The sequence below is a fragment of the Lacerta agilis genome, chromosome 1 (assembly GCF_009819535.1).
Source record: "Lacerta agilis isolate rLacAgi1 chromosome 1, rLacAgi1.pri, whole genome shotgun sequence".
Classification (NCBI taxonomy): domain Eukaryota; kingdom Metazoa; phylum Chordata; class Lepidosauria; order Squamata; family Lacertidae; genus Lacerta; species Lacerta agilis.
This window is the reverse complement of record NC_046312.1, coordinates 86,025,913-86,040,906: the sequence shown is the minus strand read 5'-3', so window position 1 is coordinate 86,040,906 and position 14,994 is coordinate 86,025,913. Positions and strand designations below refer to the sequence as shown.

The 14,994-nt window shown below is 45.1% G+C and overlaps 1 protein-coding gene across 25 annotated transcripts in view; it reads right to left on the bottom strand.

Annotated features, from left to right (window-relative positions):
- Positions 1–4,813, bottom strand: part of BIN1 (bridging integrator 1) — a 108,722-nt gene extending 103,909 nt beyond the window's left edge. For 5 of the 25 annotated variants that reach the window (XM_033161681.1, XM_033161730.1, XM_033161711.1 and 2 more), the window contains exon 1: positions 4,567–4,811. In XM_033161681.1, coding sequence (XP_033017572.1) covers positions 4,567–4,647 — 81 coding nt within the window. In that variant the 5' untranslated portion in view covers positions 4,648–4,811. Of the gene's footprint in view, positions 1–4,566 lie in introns of all 25 variants that reach the window. The other 20 variants (XM_033161798.1, XM_033161752.1, XM_033161815.1 and 17 more) reach the window with 8 other exon arrangements.
- Positions 4,814–14,994: the final 10,181 nt, after the last annotated feature.

Sequence of the window (14,994 nt, the reverse complement as noted above, 5' to 3'; positions counted from 1 at the left end):
CAGCCACAGATTCCAGTGAAGCAGCTGTTTAGTCAATAGGAAGAAGACAAGTTGCAAGGCAGGGCAAGTTGCTCCTTCTTTGTGTTCTAGCTACAAGATGAAGCAGTGCCAACTCCTCCCATCTTTTCCACCCAGGGGTTGGTCAAGTTGGTACCCACCAAGGGGGCAGGCCCAGGGGGGCACAAAAATCATGCTTCTTCACTCTGCCTCAGAGTGGCTAAAAGCCCACCAGCCCATCCACACACTCCCTGGGCCATTTCTCTGCTGCTCTGGGTGGCCAGGCGAGGCACTCAGTCTCCTCTGGGCAGATGAATCCGGTGACTGGCATGGGCTGTTGCAGAAGCCCTGTGGAGGCTCCTCCCCAGTCAGCTGACACAGAGGGGCACTGATAATGAGGTGCAATACAGCTCCTTTGCCAAGGTTGCAAGGGAGTTTAGGTAGGTATGCCTCTGTTTCCATCACCATGTCATTTTCCTGGTAAAGTTTTCTTTTTTTGAATCCATCCCCTTCAGTCATACTAATATTGGTTTTGAAAGGCTAACAGGATGCATATACGATTTCTTTATTTGTGGCAGGCTAATTGAGACCACAGGATACATACTTCTAAAATATGGGGTATCATTTGGGATATATGGAGAATCCAGCCTTGCTCCAAAGCACAGGGTGAAGTTCCTTCTCCCTAACCAAATATTATTTTTTTAAAGTAAATAAAAAAGATAGCTTCTCTTTCCAATTTGCGTCTAATACTAGTAATTTTGTTAAGAAAGAGAAACTCCTGGTGATTTGAATTTTTTAAAGATATTTTGGCTTTGGTATGATACTGTAACAGAAAATGCTACATATTCTCCATTTCAAGTCAAGAGTTGTGATTCTAACAACAACAAAGTTACATTTTGTGTGTTAAACTGTAAATTATGTTACCCTTGAAATAAGCCACTCACAGAAAGAATTCACTTAAGTGTGACACTATGTAATGTGTTACTACTATAAAATCCAGAACAATAAAAAAACCAATAATAACAGCCAGTTTGTCTGCTTGAATAAAGATTTTAGAAAAGCTCTTTTTCAGCCTATGCAGGCTATGGACTTAAACTGTGGTGATAACTGTCCCCTAAAAAGGAAAGGGAATTGCGTATTTGAACGGGAGAAGGGGGACAAGTGAAATAAGACAGGATGCTATTCCCTTGCTTGATCCAGATAAAATTGCTCCATGGCAAATCAAGAACTATTTGCTCCAAACTGCTCTGGAGCAGCGCAGCAGCCATGTCTTCCTTTCTGAGCGTAAGGTGACACTTTGCGCTGCATAGCAACTTGCCACACAGGCAAAAGGGCTCTGCTGTAAATAGACCTACCTCATTTAGAAACTTTACCCCAACCATCATCAGCTAGGAGAGGCTGAAATAGAACCTCTCCTCCTACGCCTGGATTCTCGCACATTGGGCCCAGCCCCCTTTGCAGAGGGGCAGGTGTGCAAGACACCTCCAAAGGAAGGTGACAAGATTGCTGGAGGTCTTGCAACCACAAGGGTCAAAAGTCAAGCACCAGCTGATGGAGGTTGCCTCTCTAGGTTTTGAATATGTGCTTCCTTCCCCTCTGGTCCTCTTCTAGAAAACTAAGTCCTGGTCCCAGTAGTATCAGGCCAGAGTCAGTGGCTGGAAGAGAGAGGTGGAACCTTGGAGTGGGAACTCAGCAAGCAATCGGCTTCTGCTTGTTGCCCCCGTCCTAGCCCTAGAAAGCTTCCCTCCTGCCTTCCTGCCAGGACTGGCTCCTTTAACCACCCTAACCTAGAGTTCCTCTAAGAATGAGGACGCTTTCAACACTGGACCACCCCCAGGGGCACATGGGAGAATCCCTGCACAGTCGGGTACTGAAAAGGTAACTGGTGCTTGATGTGATGGGGAAGGCACAGGACAGCAGTGGGCCGTTTCCTCTTCTGCCTGCCTAACAGAACACGGAGAGCTCAGCCCAAAGCAGACCAAGCTGGTTGGCAAGCAACAAAATGCTGGGGGCAAAGAGAGAGAAACATTGTCCCAGTGGTCAGGCAGAGAGCGCAATAGTAAGAGAAATTGTTCTAGATGCTTACTTCATCCTCCAGCGACTTAATCCTAAAGTGTGTGGAATGAGGCTACTATGGTGAAAAAAATGCCATCCTGCAGGTACAAGGGATCACTTTTGGAATTATGCTTTCCATGGGCTTGCTCGGATAGCTCAGTCGGTAGAGCCTGAAACTCTTAATCTCAGGGTCGCTGGGCAAAAGATTCCTGCATTGCTGGAGGTCGGAACAGATGACCCTCAGGGTCCCTTCCAGCTCTACAGTTCTATGATACAGTACTATGTTGGAATAAGCCCACAAGGTGTGAAGCAGCAACCCCACAGAAAAGCAATAACAATAATGAGCTTCGGAGGTTGCTGTTGCTGTGGGGAAGGCAAGTCTGGCAGCAGGCCAGTCAGACCCTGAGCAAGAAGGCAAGCGCAAGCCAATTTGTGTCTCCAAACCCAGCGAGTAATCCGGTGAAGAAGCGTGGCGCGCAGCAGCACTTCCTCCGCCTCTCCACGCCGTTATGCAGCACGCCTGCGGTCTCTTCCACACGACCAGAGCGAGGGGGGCGGGCAAAGGCAGCGGCTTTCATCTCTCCCCCCCCCCAATCCTAGCCGCCTCTGATGGCACCTGACTCTGTGTGTCTCTCTCGGCTGGAACTGCAGGCAGGCAGCCCTAATCTCCCGCCGAGCCACTCCAGAAAGCCGCTTTTGACACAAACCCGCTCTCGCAGCAGCCTGACCTATACGCGCCTGTCAATCGGGAAAAGTGGCCACAGCAAAGGGGGGGGGGAGAGAGAGAGAGAGAATAGAGAGACAGGAGTGGATTAGGAGAAAAGAAGAGCCAGCCAGATCCAAGGCCAGCCACAGCGCCCGTCTGCCTTGCTCTTCCCCCGCATGCGCTCAAGAGGCGGGGGGAGATTGAGAGACTGCGAGAGCTGCCCACGGGGACAGCAGGGAGATCTCCAACGACAGAGAGGGGGGGGGGCTGGAGAATCCGGGCTGAGCTCTCCGTGTTCTGTTAGGCAGGCAGAAGAGGAAACGGCCCACTGCTGTCCTTGCCCTTTGCAGGTGAAGGAGCTGCAATTGAAGCATCTTAACCTGGGGAAAACGGGGTGACTGGGGAGGGAGGCGGACATCTCACGCGTGCGTAAAGGGAGGAATCTCGCCCACATCTCCTCTGACGTTGCAGAGCGGATTTCCAACTACCCGGACCCCCCCCCCTTCCTTTCCGTATTCGAGGTGGGTTTTAACCCTGTCCGGTCTTTGGGACGCGAAGCCTCCCTCCCCCTCCCCCCCCAACAAACACAAATGCATCTTATTGCAGGAGTAAAGTGGGCGCCGTGGACCCCCGCCAGGGGGCAACCGCAAAGCGCGCCCTTCCCTATCGAGGGCCAGTCGATCCGTCCGCCCAGAGTCCCATCCCTAGACCTCGCCATCGCGTCCGGGCTTCGGGCCAAACCCCCGGTAGTGGCGGTGGGTTTTCTCGCGCTTTCCTTCGCTGACCTTCGCCGCTAAAAATAGCCGCGGTGTGTCCGCACGCACATCGCGCGTCGCTTTCGCCCTCCAGCAGACCTATCCCGCTTGCAGCGCCGGAAGGGAAGCGGATCGAGGCAGCGCAGAGGCGAAGGCTGAGGGATACCTTACAAACACGCCAATATAGGAGAGATTACAGGGTTGGGAGAGAACAGAGGGACATCATCCCATGGAGAGGTCTAGTTTCGCTTCCATTCCATACGCCATAATGCCTTTGCCCCTAATAATCTTCCCCTCGGCTTCACCAACTGGGCAGGAGTCTCCAAAATAAGCCGAGCCACCATCCTACACCCTTTCCCGATCTCTCTCTTTCCACCCCTCTTCCCACGACCCAGGCCACGGGTGCCAACTTGAATAAAATATTCGGGGGGGGGAGGTAAGCAGCGCCCCACATAATCGTTTACAAGACACGGCACACGCACACCATTTAAATGGCAGTGGCCATCAACGCGGGGGGCAGCCCACTCAAATATTTTAGGAGGGGCAGAAGGGTCCTCGGCTCGTAGGAGGTGTCTGCTATCCCAGGCCCCATGTTGCGCTTCTGAGGCTGTGATTTGAAGCCCTCGTGTTGAAGGCAGGCGGACTTCCACTTCCGAAGCAGCCTACAAGCCAGGAGCGAAGACTGCATTGCCCTGCTCCGAGCGCTCCTCTCCTTCCCAAGCCCACCCCGGGCGGTCTCGCAGCGTGGGCACCCCGAAAAAGTAGCGCGGGGGTAACGGGCAAAGAGGAGAGGTGGCCGAGCTGTCAAGGCGCACCAGGGATCCTCCGCAGGGACGGCACTTCCAGGAGAGCAGGGGAGAGAAGGGCGCCCCACTGAATTGCATTGCGCCACTCTCGCCAAGGCTCACCCGCCCACCCTGCTCCTTGTATTGGCGACCCTTTTCCCTCTCCCCCCACCCATGAAGCCCCATCAGCGCCCCGGGGAACCGCAGACGCGACGCCCGACCCGCTGGCCCAGCCCCTTGCCTTTTCCGCCCCGCGCTCTCCCCATACCTTCTCCTGGGCCCGGGTGAGCTTCTTCTGCATGTTGCTGGCGATTTTCCCTGCGGTGACTCCCTTGCCCATCTCAGCCATCTTGCTGTCCTTTTTAAAATATATGCAGATGTCTTAAAGCTGTGCGGTGGTGGTGGTTAAATTGATCAGACCCGGAGGAAGAGGGGAAAGAGCAGGAGCGAAACAATGGCCATAGCCCTCTTCAAGAGCCGGGAACCCGCAGGATACAGCCTTTTAAAGAGACAGTGCAGCCCAGGCGCGGCGGCCTCTTAAAGGGACAGCGCGCCCTGCTCGGGAGCAGGACGAGGACGGGAGCCTAGCGAGAGCAAGCGAAGAAGCAATGAACTTAAGCTAAGGAGCCAATAAACTTAGGCTAAGCATGGAGGAGAAGCCTATGGGCATCGTGATTTGAAAAATAAATAGATGTACAATGATTATTTCCCCATTTGCTTTTCTGCAAGGATGAGGGTTAAGTCACATGGTTTCAGCTGTGCATCTGACCACCTTTTCTGGCAACTTTTTAATTTTTGTTGTGTTCAAACGGATAGAAACGCACGATGAATGTCAAGTCTTTGATTCCTCTGGGTGCTGCAGTTTTCCGATGAAATCGCAGTGGCCCTCATCATCTTTGAACTTTATCAAATAAATATCCTGCGTTTTTATTATTCTCCTCTTCCCCTAGAGCAATGTGCATTTCTCTGGTTGAAATTAAATGCACCTGCCGCTTGGCAGACTTCTTAAAAGGAATCTGGATATAATCTTAATAATAATACATGAATGTTGGATGGTGGTGATGCAATCAAAGTACTGTACACAATACTTTGCCTGCAAGGTAGGGAAAGGACAAATGGCTCTTTGCTCTAAGGATATTAAAATCCTAACATAGTGGGAATGACAACCATGGTTTAGAAGAGATGACAGAGAGAACTGGGCACCTTTTTTTACTTAAGGTTTATTTGTCAAGAATTGGCATCTGTGTTTGGCGCCAGGGTCACTGAGCAGAGAACCTCTGGTAACGTATAAAATAACTTCCATTCATTCCTGAATAACCACAGGCATCTCTCACACATCTGAGATGTAGGCCACATAACTTCCAAGCTGCTGGATTCAGACCGATATGACCCAGTATCCTGTTCTCACAGTGGTCAACCAGATAAATCCAACGCACAAACGTCATTATGATCATGGTTCAAAAATCACAAATACACATGAAAATGCAATAAAACAGTCAGTGATAAAATAGGCAAACTCCTTCCCCCTGTGTTCTGAAGACCTGCATGAATAATTACCTGGACATAGTTGGGGCTGTTTTTTTTGGGGGGGTAGGGGAACAATGTATTTGATTGCTTGTATTTGATTATATGTTGTTCTTATATTCAGCAAATAAAATATTTTTAAAAAAATGAATAAATGAACCTTTATCTGCTGCCTGAATGAAACTAACCTAATGAACACTACCACCAAGAAGGGCCTGCTCTATGGTACCCCTATAGTCTGCATTTACTAAAGACACCAGAAGCTGAGTCTCCCCCACTGAATTAAAAATCCAGGTTGGTGATCAACTCCCGCTCGGAAACCAATGTCCCCACTGTGGAAGGACATGTGGATCCAGAATTGGCCTCCACAGTCACTTACGGACTCATTGTTAAAACAGTGTTTATGGAAGACAATCTTACTCGGCTACGAGTGATCGTGAAAAAAGAAGAAGAATTTCAAGTACTTGGGTCTTGAGCCATTTAGGACTTTGTAACCACAGAACCTAGGACTTGCTGATCAGAAGGTCGGCGGTTCGAATCCCCGCAACTGGGTGAGCTCCCGTTGCTTAGTCCCAGCTCCTGCCCACCTAGCAGTTCAAAAGCACATCAAAGTGCAAGTAGATAAATAGGTACTGCTCTGGCGGGAAGGCAAACGGCGTTTCCGTGCGCTGCTCTGGTTCTCCAGAAGTGGCTTAGTCATGCTGGCCACATGACCCGGAAGCTGTCTGCAGACAAACGCTGGCTCCCTTGGCCTATAGAGCAAGATGAGCACCGCAACCCCAGAGTCGGGCACGACTGGACCTGATGGTCAGGGGTCCCTTTACCTTTACCTTACACCAGTGTTTTTCAACCACTGTTCCGCGGCACACTAGTGTGCCGCGAGATGTTGCCTGGTGTGCCGTGGGAAAAATTCCAGCCAGAATATCAGCTTTGTGTTCAGCCAAACAGGCCCTGGTTGCGCACTGAATAAAGTATTTTATAATTTTTCATATTTCTGTTTACTTACTATTTCATAATAAAGTAATTATAAAATACTTTCTTTGTGTTTATTTGATTCCTATTCAAGAGAATTACTTTATATATAGTCAATATAGGCATAGAGTTACATTTTTTAACATTTTCTAATGGTGGTGTGCCTCGTGATTTTTTTCATGAAACAAGTGTGCCTTTGCCCAAAAAAGGTTGAAAAACACTGCCTTACACTAATATTAACAACTTGAATTGGTGTTAGAAATTGACCACCACTCCACCATCCTTTTGTGATTACACACACACACACACACACACACACAATTTTCGGGGGGGGGGAGATCACCTAATGTACAAAAATCACACTCATTGTATTATTAATGGTTTAATTGATAGATTGGTCAAATAGAGATTTGGGCTCCAATACAACTTTATAGACACAGACCTGCCACAGTCATGGACACATAGCCCTGTCAAAATAAATAAATAAATCAGTATTTGTACCAATTAGCCCAGGCAGCTTTGTCAAAAAGGGAATTACATATTGATTCGTATGCTGTTGGTGGATTCTTATCATTGCCTTGTTGGGCTGTGTACGTGATAAAGGGTATGTCCCCGTATCCAGCATCTGTTTGTGAGTGAGGTTCCTCATCCAACTCCAGATATACCCCTGACTGGATTAAGGTGCTTGAATATTATAATCAGTTTGGATTGTTTGTTTTATATGCCCAACAGGGCCAGCTCAAAACATTCTGCTGCCTGAGGTGGGACAGCAAATGCTCTCAACCCCTGCCCAAGTCAGAGGCATTATACCCAAGACTGACCAAGTTATTTTGGCACCTGAGGCAGGTAATCCCATTGCTCGCTCTCCCTAGAAGTAAAAACACAATCCTAATAAATGAAGTAACAAACAATTTGTCACCCAAAATCATCTGCCCAAGGCTACCACTTCCATTTGCCTAATAGGATCAGCCCCAATGCTCAATTAATAAGCAAAACTATTACGTAAATATAGCCATTTCGTAATTTTTATTAGTCATGTGACAATGTGCAACTTTTTACATGTTATATCCATTCTAATGGTTTTGTTTGTGTGTGTGCTATGCGTTGGATAAATACATTAAAAACTGAGCCTTTGGTTGATAAATTTTGGTGGAGAGAAATTTTAATCATTGGAGATGAGAAAGTAGAGTCCAGATGTTTCTATTTCAAGCCTTTTTGGTTCTGGTGCAGTCCTGAAATGAAACCCCCCAAAAATAAAATATTAAAGATAGCCTTTCAAGGGGAAATGAATAGCATTCCCTCCCCCAAATTAAATTGTAGGTTAGCTCACAGTTGCTTACAGTGCAACCCTAGCACCATGCCTATTCAGAAGTAAGTCCTGTTGAATTGATTGGTGCTTACTTCCATGTAAACTGGGTTAGGACTGCAGGCTGCCTGCCTCATTCAAACACAGCCTCCCTCACACTTTATATCTGGTCCCCACTCATTAACTGATGGGAGTGTCCTCTTCAAGCTCTGGCTGGAATGCTGAAATTCCACACCTATCAGGAGATAAGCTCTTAACCCAATGCGGAATCATCAGGCCTAACTTCCTAGACTATTCATAATCTACACAGCAGAAAAATGCTCTGCCAGCAGTGATTACCAGCTCATACCAATTTATTTTTATTGATTGACTGTCCCAATTCTTGTTTTTGTTTCGAATTTGCAGGAGATAATATTGATCCGCTGGGGTGTGGTATGCTGGACCCACGCCCCTCATTTTAAATATCCAATAGCAAAATTAAAATAACAGAGGGCAGAGGTTCCAATGAACAAAAGGTAGACCTGTGGGAATTGTTGCCCAATAACTAGTTCGAGGGTGTGCACAGCATATAACTGAACTGTGAAATTCACTCCCACAAAAGGCAGTGAAGACCACCAACTTGTACAGCTTTAAAGGAGGATTTTGAGGAGAAGCCTATATCAATAGCTACTGGCCAGGATGACTATACCCATTGCTGGAAACCACAGGAGGGGGAGAGCAATGTTGCAGCCAAGTCCTTCTAGTGGGTTTCCTATGGGCATTTGGTTGGCCAAGGTGCAAACAGGATGCTGGACTAGATGGGCCACTGGCCTGATCCGTCAGGGCTATTCTTATGTTCTTAAACTAATGGAATAGAATCTGACTAGCAAAAGAAGAATGGTGATTCATCTATCTCGGTGGCAAATAGTGACAAATCGTTCTAGAAGGGCAGGAACAAAGACAACTTTTTAAAAGATTAGATTAGGAATGGACAGCAGCATCCATCAATCCCATTTTTCTCGATTACCTGGTTGTTCGCAGGACAGTCGCTGAGAATTTCTAGACTTGCCCTGAGCAAGCTAGGGTCTATATGCACCCAGAAAGAGATCTGTGCCTGCATATTCCTCACTAAATGGAGAAGTGCTTGTGGAAATGGCTGTTGCATGTACAATGCCCCAGGCAGGTTTTGCAGGTATAAAAGGGCAACCTATATGAACACCTTAAAATGCAGTGATGTTGTCCGTCCCCCATCCCCTCCCCCCCGCACTTTTTTACATTGCTTTGCAGACAAGAAAGAGGCTGAGGTTGTCTTAACCCAATGTGCAATACCTGATTTGTTTCCCCACACCAAACTCCTATTCAGTAAAATTGCCATCTGAGCATACACAACTGCTGCCTCAAAGGCACACATCTCATCTTAACCACAGCTGATGTTTTTAAATCTGATAGAAGTTGTAGTCCTCCAGAAACTACAGGATGCATATAGATTGTGGCTACCGACATGTATACAGTACTCTGCTTTAAACTGCCCTGGAGCCAGAGTGAAGGATAATGTGTTCACAGCCTTAGTTACAGCGGAATAGCACCAATCAATGACTTGCAAATGTAGCTGTCCTCACCTCTCTGCTGAACAGGTAGGTGATTGGTGCTATTCAGAGTAACTAAGGGAGAGAGACAACAGTGTTAAGATTCATTCCAGCAAGAGAGGCATGCAATCCTTAGCACACTGCCATATTTCAGGTCCGTTTCAAATACTGGTGCACCAAACATTTTATCGCTTTCTTTGCATCTTCTCAGTGTTCAGCATTTTGGTAAATTGGGATAAATTAATTCATCTCAGATTTACTTCAGTTTTTATGCAATATACAGCAAGCGATGGCAACCAATGACTATAACGATTACATGCAGCAGTAATTTTTTCTTTATTTTTCAATCATTCATTGCCGCCTGATTATACATATATTTAAGACCGATATCAACAACTGCATGACTATTTCTGGTCTTGAGTGCTCCACAAACTTTGAGGCTAAATATCTCAAGCTGCCCACAGGTTATAGAATACCATCAACTGCTGCTGCTGTTGGCTTTTTAAAACATGTACACAGAGTAGATATAAAAGCAATAATGAAACGTTTGGATCACCAAAATTTCAGCATTTTGAAAGTTCATCTGGACAAGCATACTGTTTCCAGAATTCTAGACTGGGGACCCCCGGTGGGTCTCAGTACTGCAGCCCACCCTCTGACCACACCAGTGTTTAACTGGATTGGTGTCAGCAGCAGTAATTCCTTGTGTGTGCAGGGCATAGGCATGCATGTTACGGAGTGTGAAGGCAGGAACAAAAAGAATTGGGATGAGGTGAGAGAGAGGAAAAGCAGAAGCCCTTGGAGACACTTCTGTGCTGTCTGGCAGCTCCTCTTCTTCACAATAAAACTCACACCCTCATTCCCATCTGGTCTGCTGCTGAGCCAAGAAGCTTCATCTCCCTCCTTTGAGGGGAAAGGGCAAGAGGGGGCACAGAAGGAAATCAGGAGGAGATCAGAAATCAGAACCTGGAATCAGCACTGTTGCTAATTCACACCATTGATTCATGGCCAATTCCAGCAAGAGGGGGTTGCAGATATGCCCAACCAATGGCATAACTGCTCCCAGGAAGTTTCTGGGATGAGTTTGGGATGCATAAATGGTCTTTTATCTTCCAGGGCTGCCTAGCCAGCTGCATTCCTGAGATAATTATTGTATGGGGTCAATTATAGTGACACACTGATAAGGCAAAACCTAGGTGATTTCTGGTGTTTGTCTTTGGCTTACTAGCTTAGAGTTTTCATGCTTTAACAGCCTGACACTATTGAGGAGACTATCTGCTTCCAGAAATGACTACACATTGTTAGGAAAACATTAGCTACCTAGCAAAGCAAACTTATGAATTGGCCCTTTAGAGCTTCCTAAAGTGCAAAGGCAAGCCGGGAAGAATGAATGGGCAAAGAGATCACTGAAGTGGCAGGACAGGGCTGTATTTCCTTTTTGCATCCTAGCCAACTCTTATATACATATAGCTGCTAGCATTGTCTCCAGGTTGGCAACTGGCAGCCTGGTCAGAAAAGCATGCCACAATGTGAGCTAATCTTATGGCATTTTCAAAATCAAGTGAAAAACTGATAACGAAGTTCTTAGAGAAGAGTTCTCTGACAAACAAACTGTTGCCATAAGGGAGCTTAACTTCAGGGCCTAACCAAAGCTACCTACCTGTAAGAGACTTATAAGATTAAGATAGCAAAAGACAATCAAGGAATGAGGCTGCATAAGATCATCATCATCAGACTCTAGATTCTGCCAAAAGTTAATTAGCCTCCTCCAGGCGGTGATCACAGCTACAGATAATTTAACATTCCTTGCATGCTAAAAGGAGAAAATCCTTTAGTGCTGACAAGGATGAATTGGTAAATCCTTTCCCAACTTTCCCATATTTGCCACTGTAATTCTATTATCTAAACTTTGAAAAAATATAAAATGGGCTCTGCAAGAATATTGTTTACATAGGCTACAATGGTCATGGAAAGGTATTTTGTTTTGCTTGACCTCAAGAGATGTCAGCTCTGCAAGGCTGTACAAATACATTGATCTGACCTGAAAAGCTTACCAGTCTACAGATTGTTATTTACACTAGCATGTACTGTAGGTGCAACACAAACTTAAGTATGGCAATTTTCTACAGAGTACATCATATCATGTCAGGTTTGAGAAGGTAGAGATGTGGCTGCCAATGCCTCAGTGTGCATTCCCAGTTTTGCATTGGCAAGGGAAAGTAGGTTTTGGCTGATGAGTGGTAAGGCCCAAGCCTTGGGCAGTTTAAAGTCCTACACAGGACTCATGGAAAGCCCTACACACAGTATATTAAATCTTGGCTTCAAAGCACTTAATCTCCAGATACCAGTGTGACATCAGGTCACTTCTCTGCAGTGTCTCCCTGTCTGTGGAATGCTCTCCCCAGGGAAGTTTGCCTGGCACCTTCATTATACACCTTTAGGCACCAGGCAAAAAAACAAAACAAAACATTCCTTTTTAACCAGGCCTTCGGTTGACCTGATTTATATCCTATGCCCTTTTATAATGTGTTTTTTTGGGGGGGGCAATTGGGTTTTGTTTTCATTTTAATTATATATTTTGTGCTTTTATATTTTGATTTTGTTCTGTGAACCACCCGGAGACCTCCGGGTATAGGGTGATATATAAATCCAATGAAGAAGAAGAAGAAGAAGAAGAAGAAGAAGAAGAAGAAGAAGAAGAAGAAGAAGAAGAAGAAGAAGAAGAAGAAGAAGAAGTAAAGCACATACTATTCATTTCATCAAATATATTTGCATTGACATTAGCACAGTTGTCTGCACTGCAATTCACTTTTGTGACAGAAACATTTTTCATAACACTCTATCTTTCATCCACAGTGAACCAGTTCAGAGTAAGAATCCTGAATGTGTGAAACGTAATCCAATGTGGCTTCCATCCCACGTTACTCTGTTTCCAATCTGGAAGTATCTGCTTCTTTGAAAAATGTTTCTTTGTGTATGATTTGGACAGCCTGGTGGATTTGAACAGCCTGGTGGATGGTGTGTGTGAACACCCACACACACACAGCCCTCTTTTTTCATTTATTGGCATGTGTTCACTGTTGCAGCTGTACATTGTAGCATTCAGTATTGCCTTTGTGATATATAACCTACACGGCTTCAAATTATTTTACGGGTGGGACCAGTTCAGTATGTGTGAGAAGAAAACCAAGTCAACACACTCCTGAAACATCTGAACAGTGTTGGATGGGTATAGATATCAAAGCTTACTTCTTCAACATCGAAATGAGTGTTGTCTGTTCCTACAAAACCAAGAATCACTTCATTATGACCGACTTCCACCAGCCTTGAGTTTTCTAAGTGTTTTGATAGATGGGAATCAGACAGGTATTTATTTTTATTTTTAATCTCAAGGAGTACTTGAGATGTCCTGTTTATTACTGGCAAGCAATGAACAATCTTGATAACAGATCCAAGTCACTGTACCCCCCTCCCCTTCCATCACCCCCTATAGCAGGAAGCAGTCATTTGAGAAAATTTTGGTAGATTTCTTCAACCAGTCAATAAATCTACCTGTAGTTTCTCAGGACTTTCTAAATGGAACTTTCTGGACCATTTCAGCCAAGTTTTCAAGCTTTTATTTCAAAGTAAGCATTCCCCCCCCCCCACCGTCTCATCCACCACCCTGCGGGAATAGATATGAAAGTCAATATAGACAGACTATTGCAAAAAATAGCACCATCTGGTGGTGTTTTGGTTCTATACAGCAAAATCTCTTTGATTTGATTCAGGCAATTGATTTGCTCACAGAATATTAGTGCTTCATTGCACATTGATACACATTTATTTTTCAACTGCACTCATAGCCTCAGGAGCAGGATTTTGTTAAATACACCTTTTTCCAGTTGGGCAAATAAAAGTTCATACTATACAAGAATAGGACTCATGTCAAGTCCTGAAAATAACTGCAATAACCAGGCTGTATAGCTGTTGCCCAACAAGAAAGCAAGAGAAAAAGGAGGAAACCACAAATGAACTAGATGCTGGAAAATTCACCTGGGCACATGCTTCACCATTTTGTACATAGCAAATGACAAAAGTATCATGTCCGGAAAGTAATCAAGGCCACAAACAGGCAGACCTAATGCAGCCTCCAAAATGGAGGATCCTAAAGTTGTTGCGAGATTTCAGTCCATTCAGTTGTTCATACGTACTTATGAACTGCAGTGGTGCAATTTAATCAGTACTGTTTGAAATTAAAATCTATGCCAGTTTCTGGGATTCCCAGCAGCCACAGACATGTGACTTTTTATCTGGATTTATAGATACCTGGGGAGAATGTCAGCTTGTTGCAGCATAAACAAAGAGTCTTCTTGCATCTTAAAGACTACTACTACTGCTACTATTACCCTGCCTTTTCCCCAGTCCAGGACTCATGGTGTCTTACACAGATAAACAAGCTAAAAATACAGAAATATTTATTATTAAAATGTAATTAGGCACCAATAAAATTCAAATAATATTAGAAGACCCATTAAAAACCACAGACAATAGCAGTTCCCAAAGGCCTGTTGGAATAGAAAGGTCTTCAGCTGCTGGTGGAAGAACCATACACCAAACGTAACTGGCTGAAAATAGTATCAATATTGCATCTTTTTTAATTATAACCTGCGTATATTTACTCACACCAGTAATATAATCTAGAATAAAACAAAATGTAACTTAGGTTTTTTTGTGTGTTTGATGCTGGTGGAAGAACAGCAAGGAGGAGGGAGCCAGTCCAACTTCTCCAGGAAAGGAGTTCCAAAGTGTGGGAGCAGCCACCACCAGGAAGGCCCTCTCTCGAGTCCCCACCAACCATTCCTCTGAGGGAGGCGGGACCTAGAGAAGATCTCAGAGCCCAGGCATGAGGGAATTATTTATGATGAAGAGCTTTTCTGAATCTGATGAAGTAGGCTGTATAGACTGCAGGCAGCAAAGCTTATGCTGTAATAAATGTGTTTGGATTGCTGGCATAAGGCAGAATAGCCCTATGATGTATTTTGTTTTTAAAGCTGCTGACAATTGCAACAATTTCAGACAAAATCAAGGGCTGATATATAATTACTTTATTGTGGCTAAGGGACAAATAGGGAGAATGATCAAAGTAACTAAAAGTATTTGTTAATGATAGAAAACTACTAAAATGTTTCTCTTTATTTTTATGTCATATGAAAAGTTACCAACTTACAAAAGATTACCATAAAAACATTATTATGACTTTTGATAACAGCTAATGCAACAGTCCAAATTACAGTGCCATAAAGAATTCAAGCCGAGAATCAGTTATTTGATCCCCACGTAACCAAGT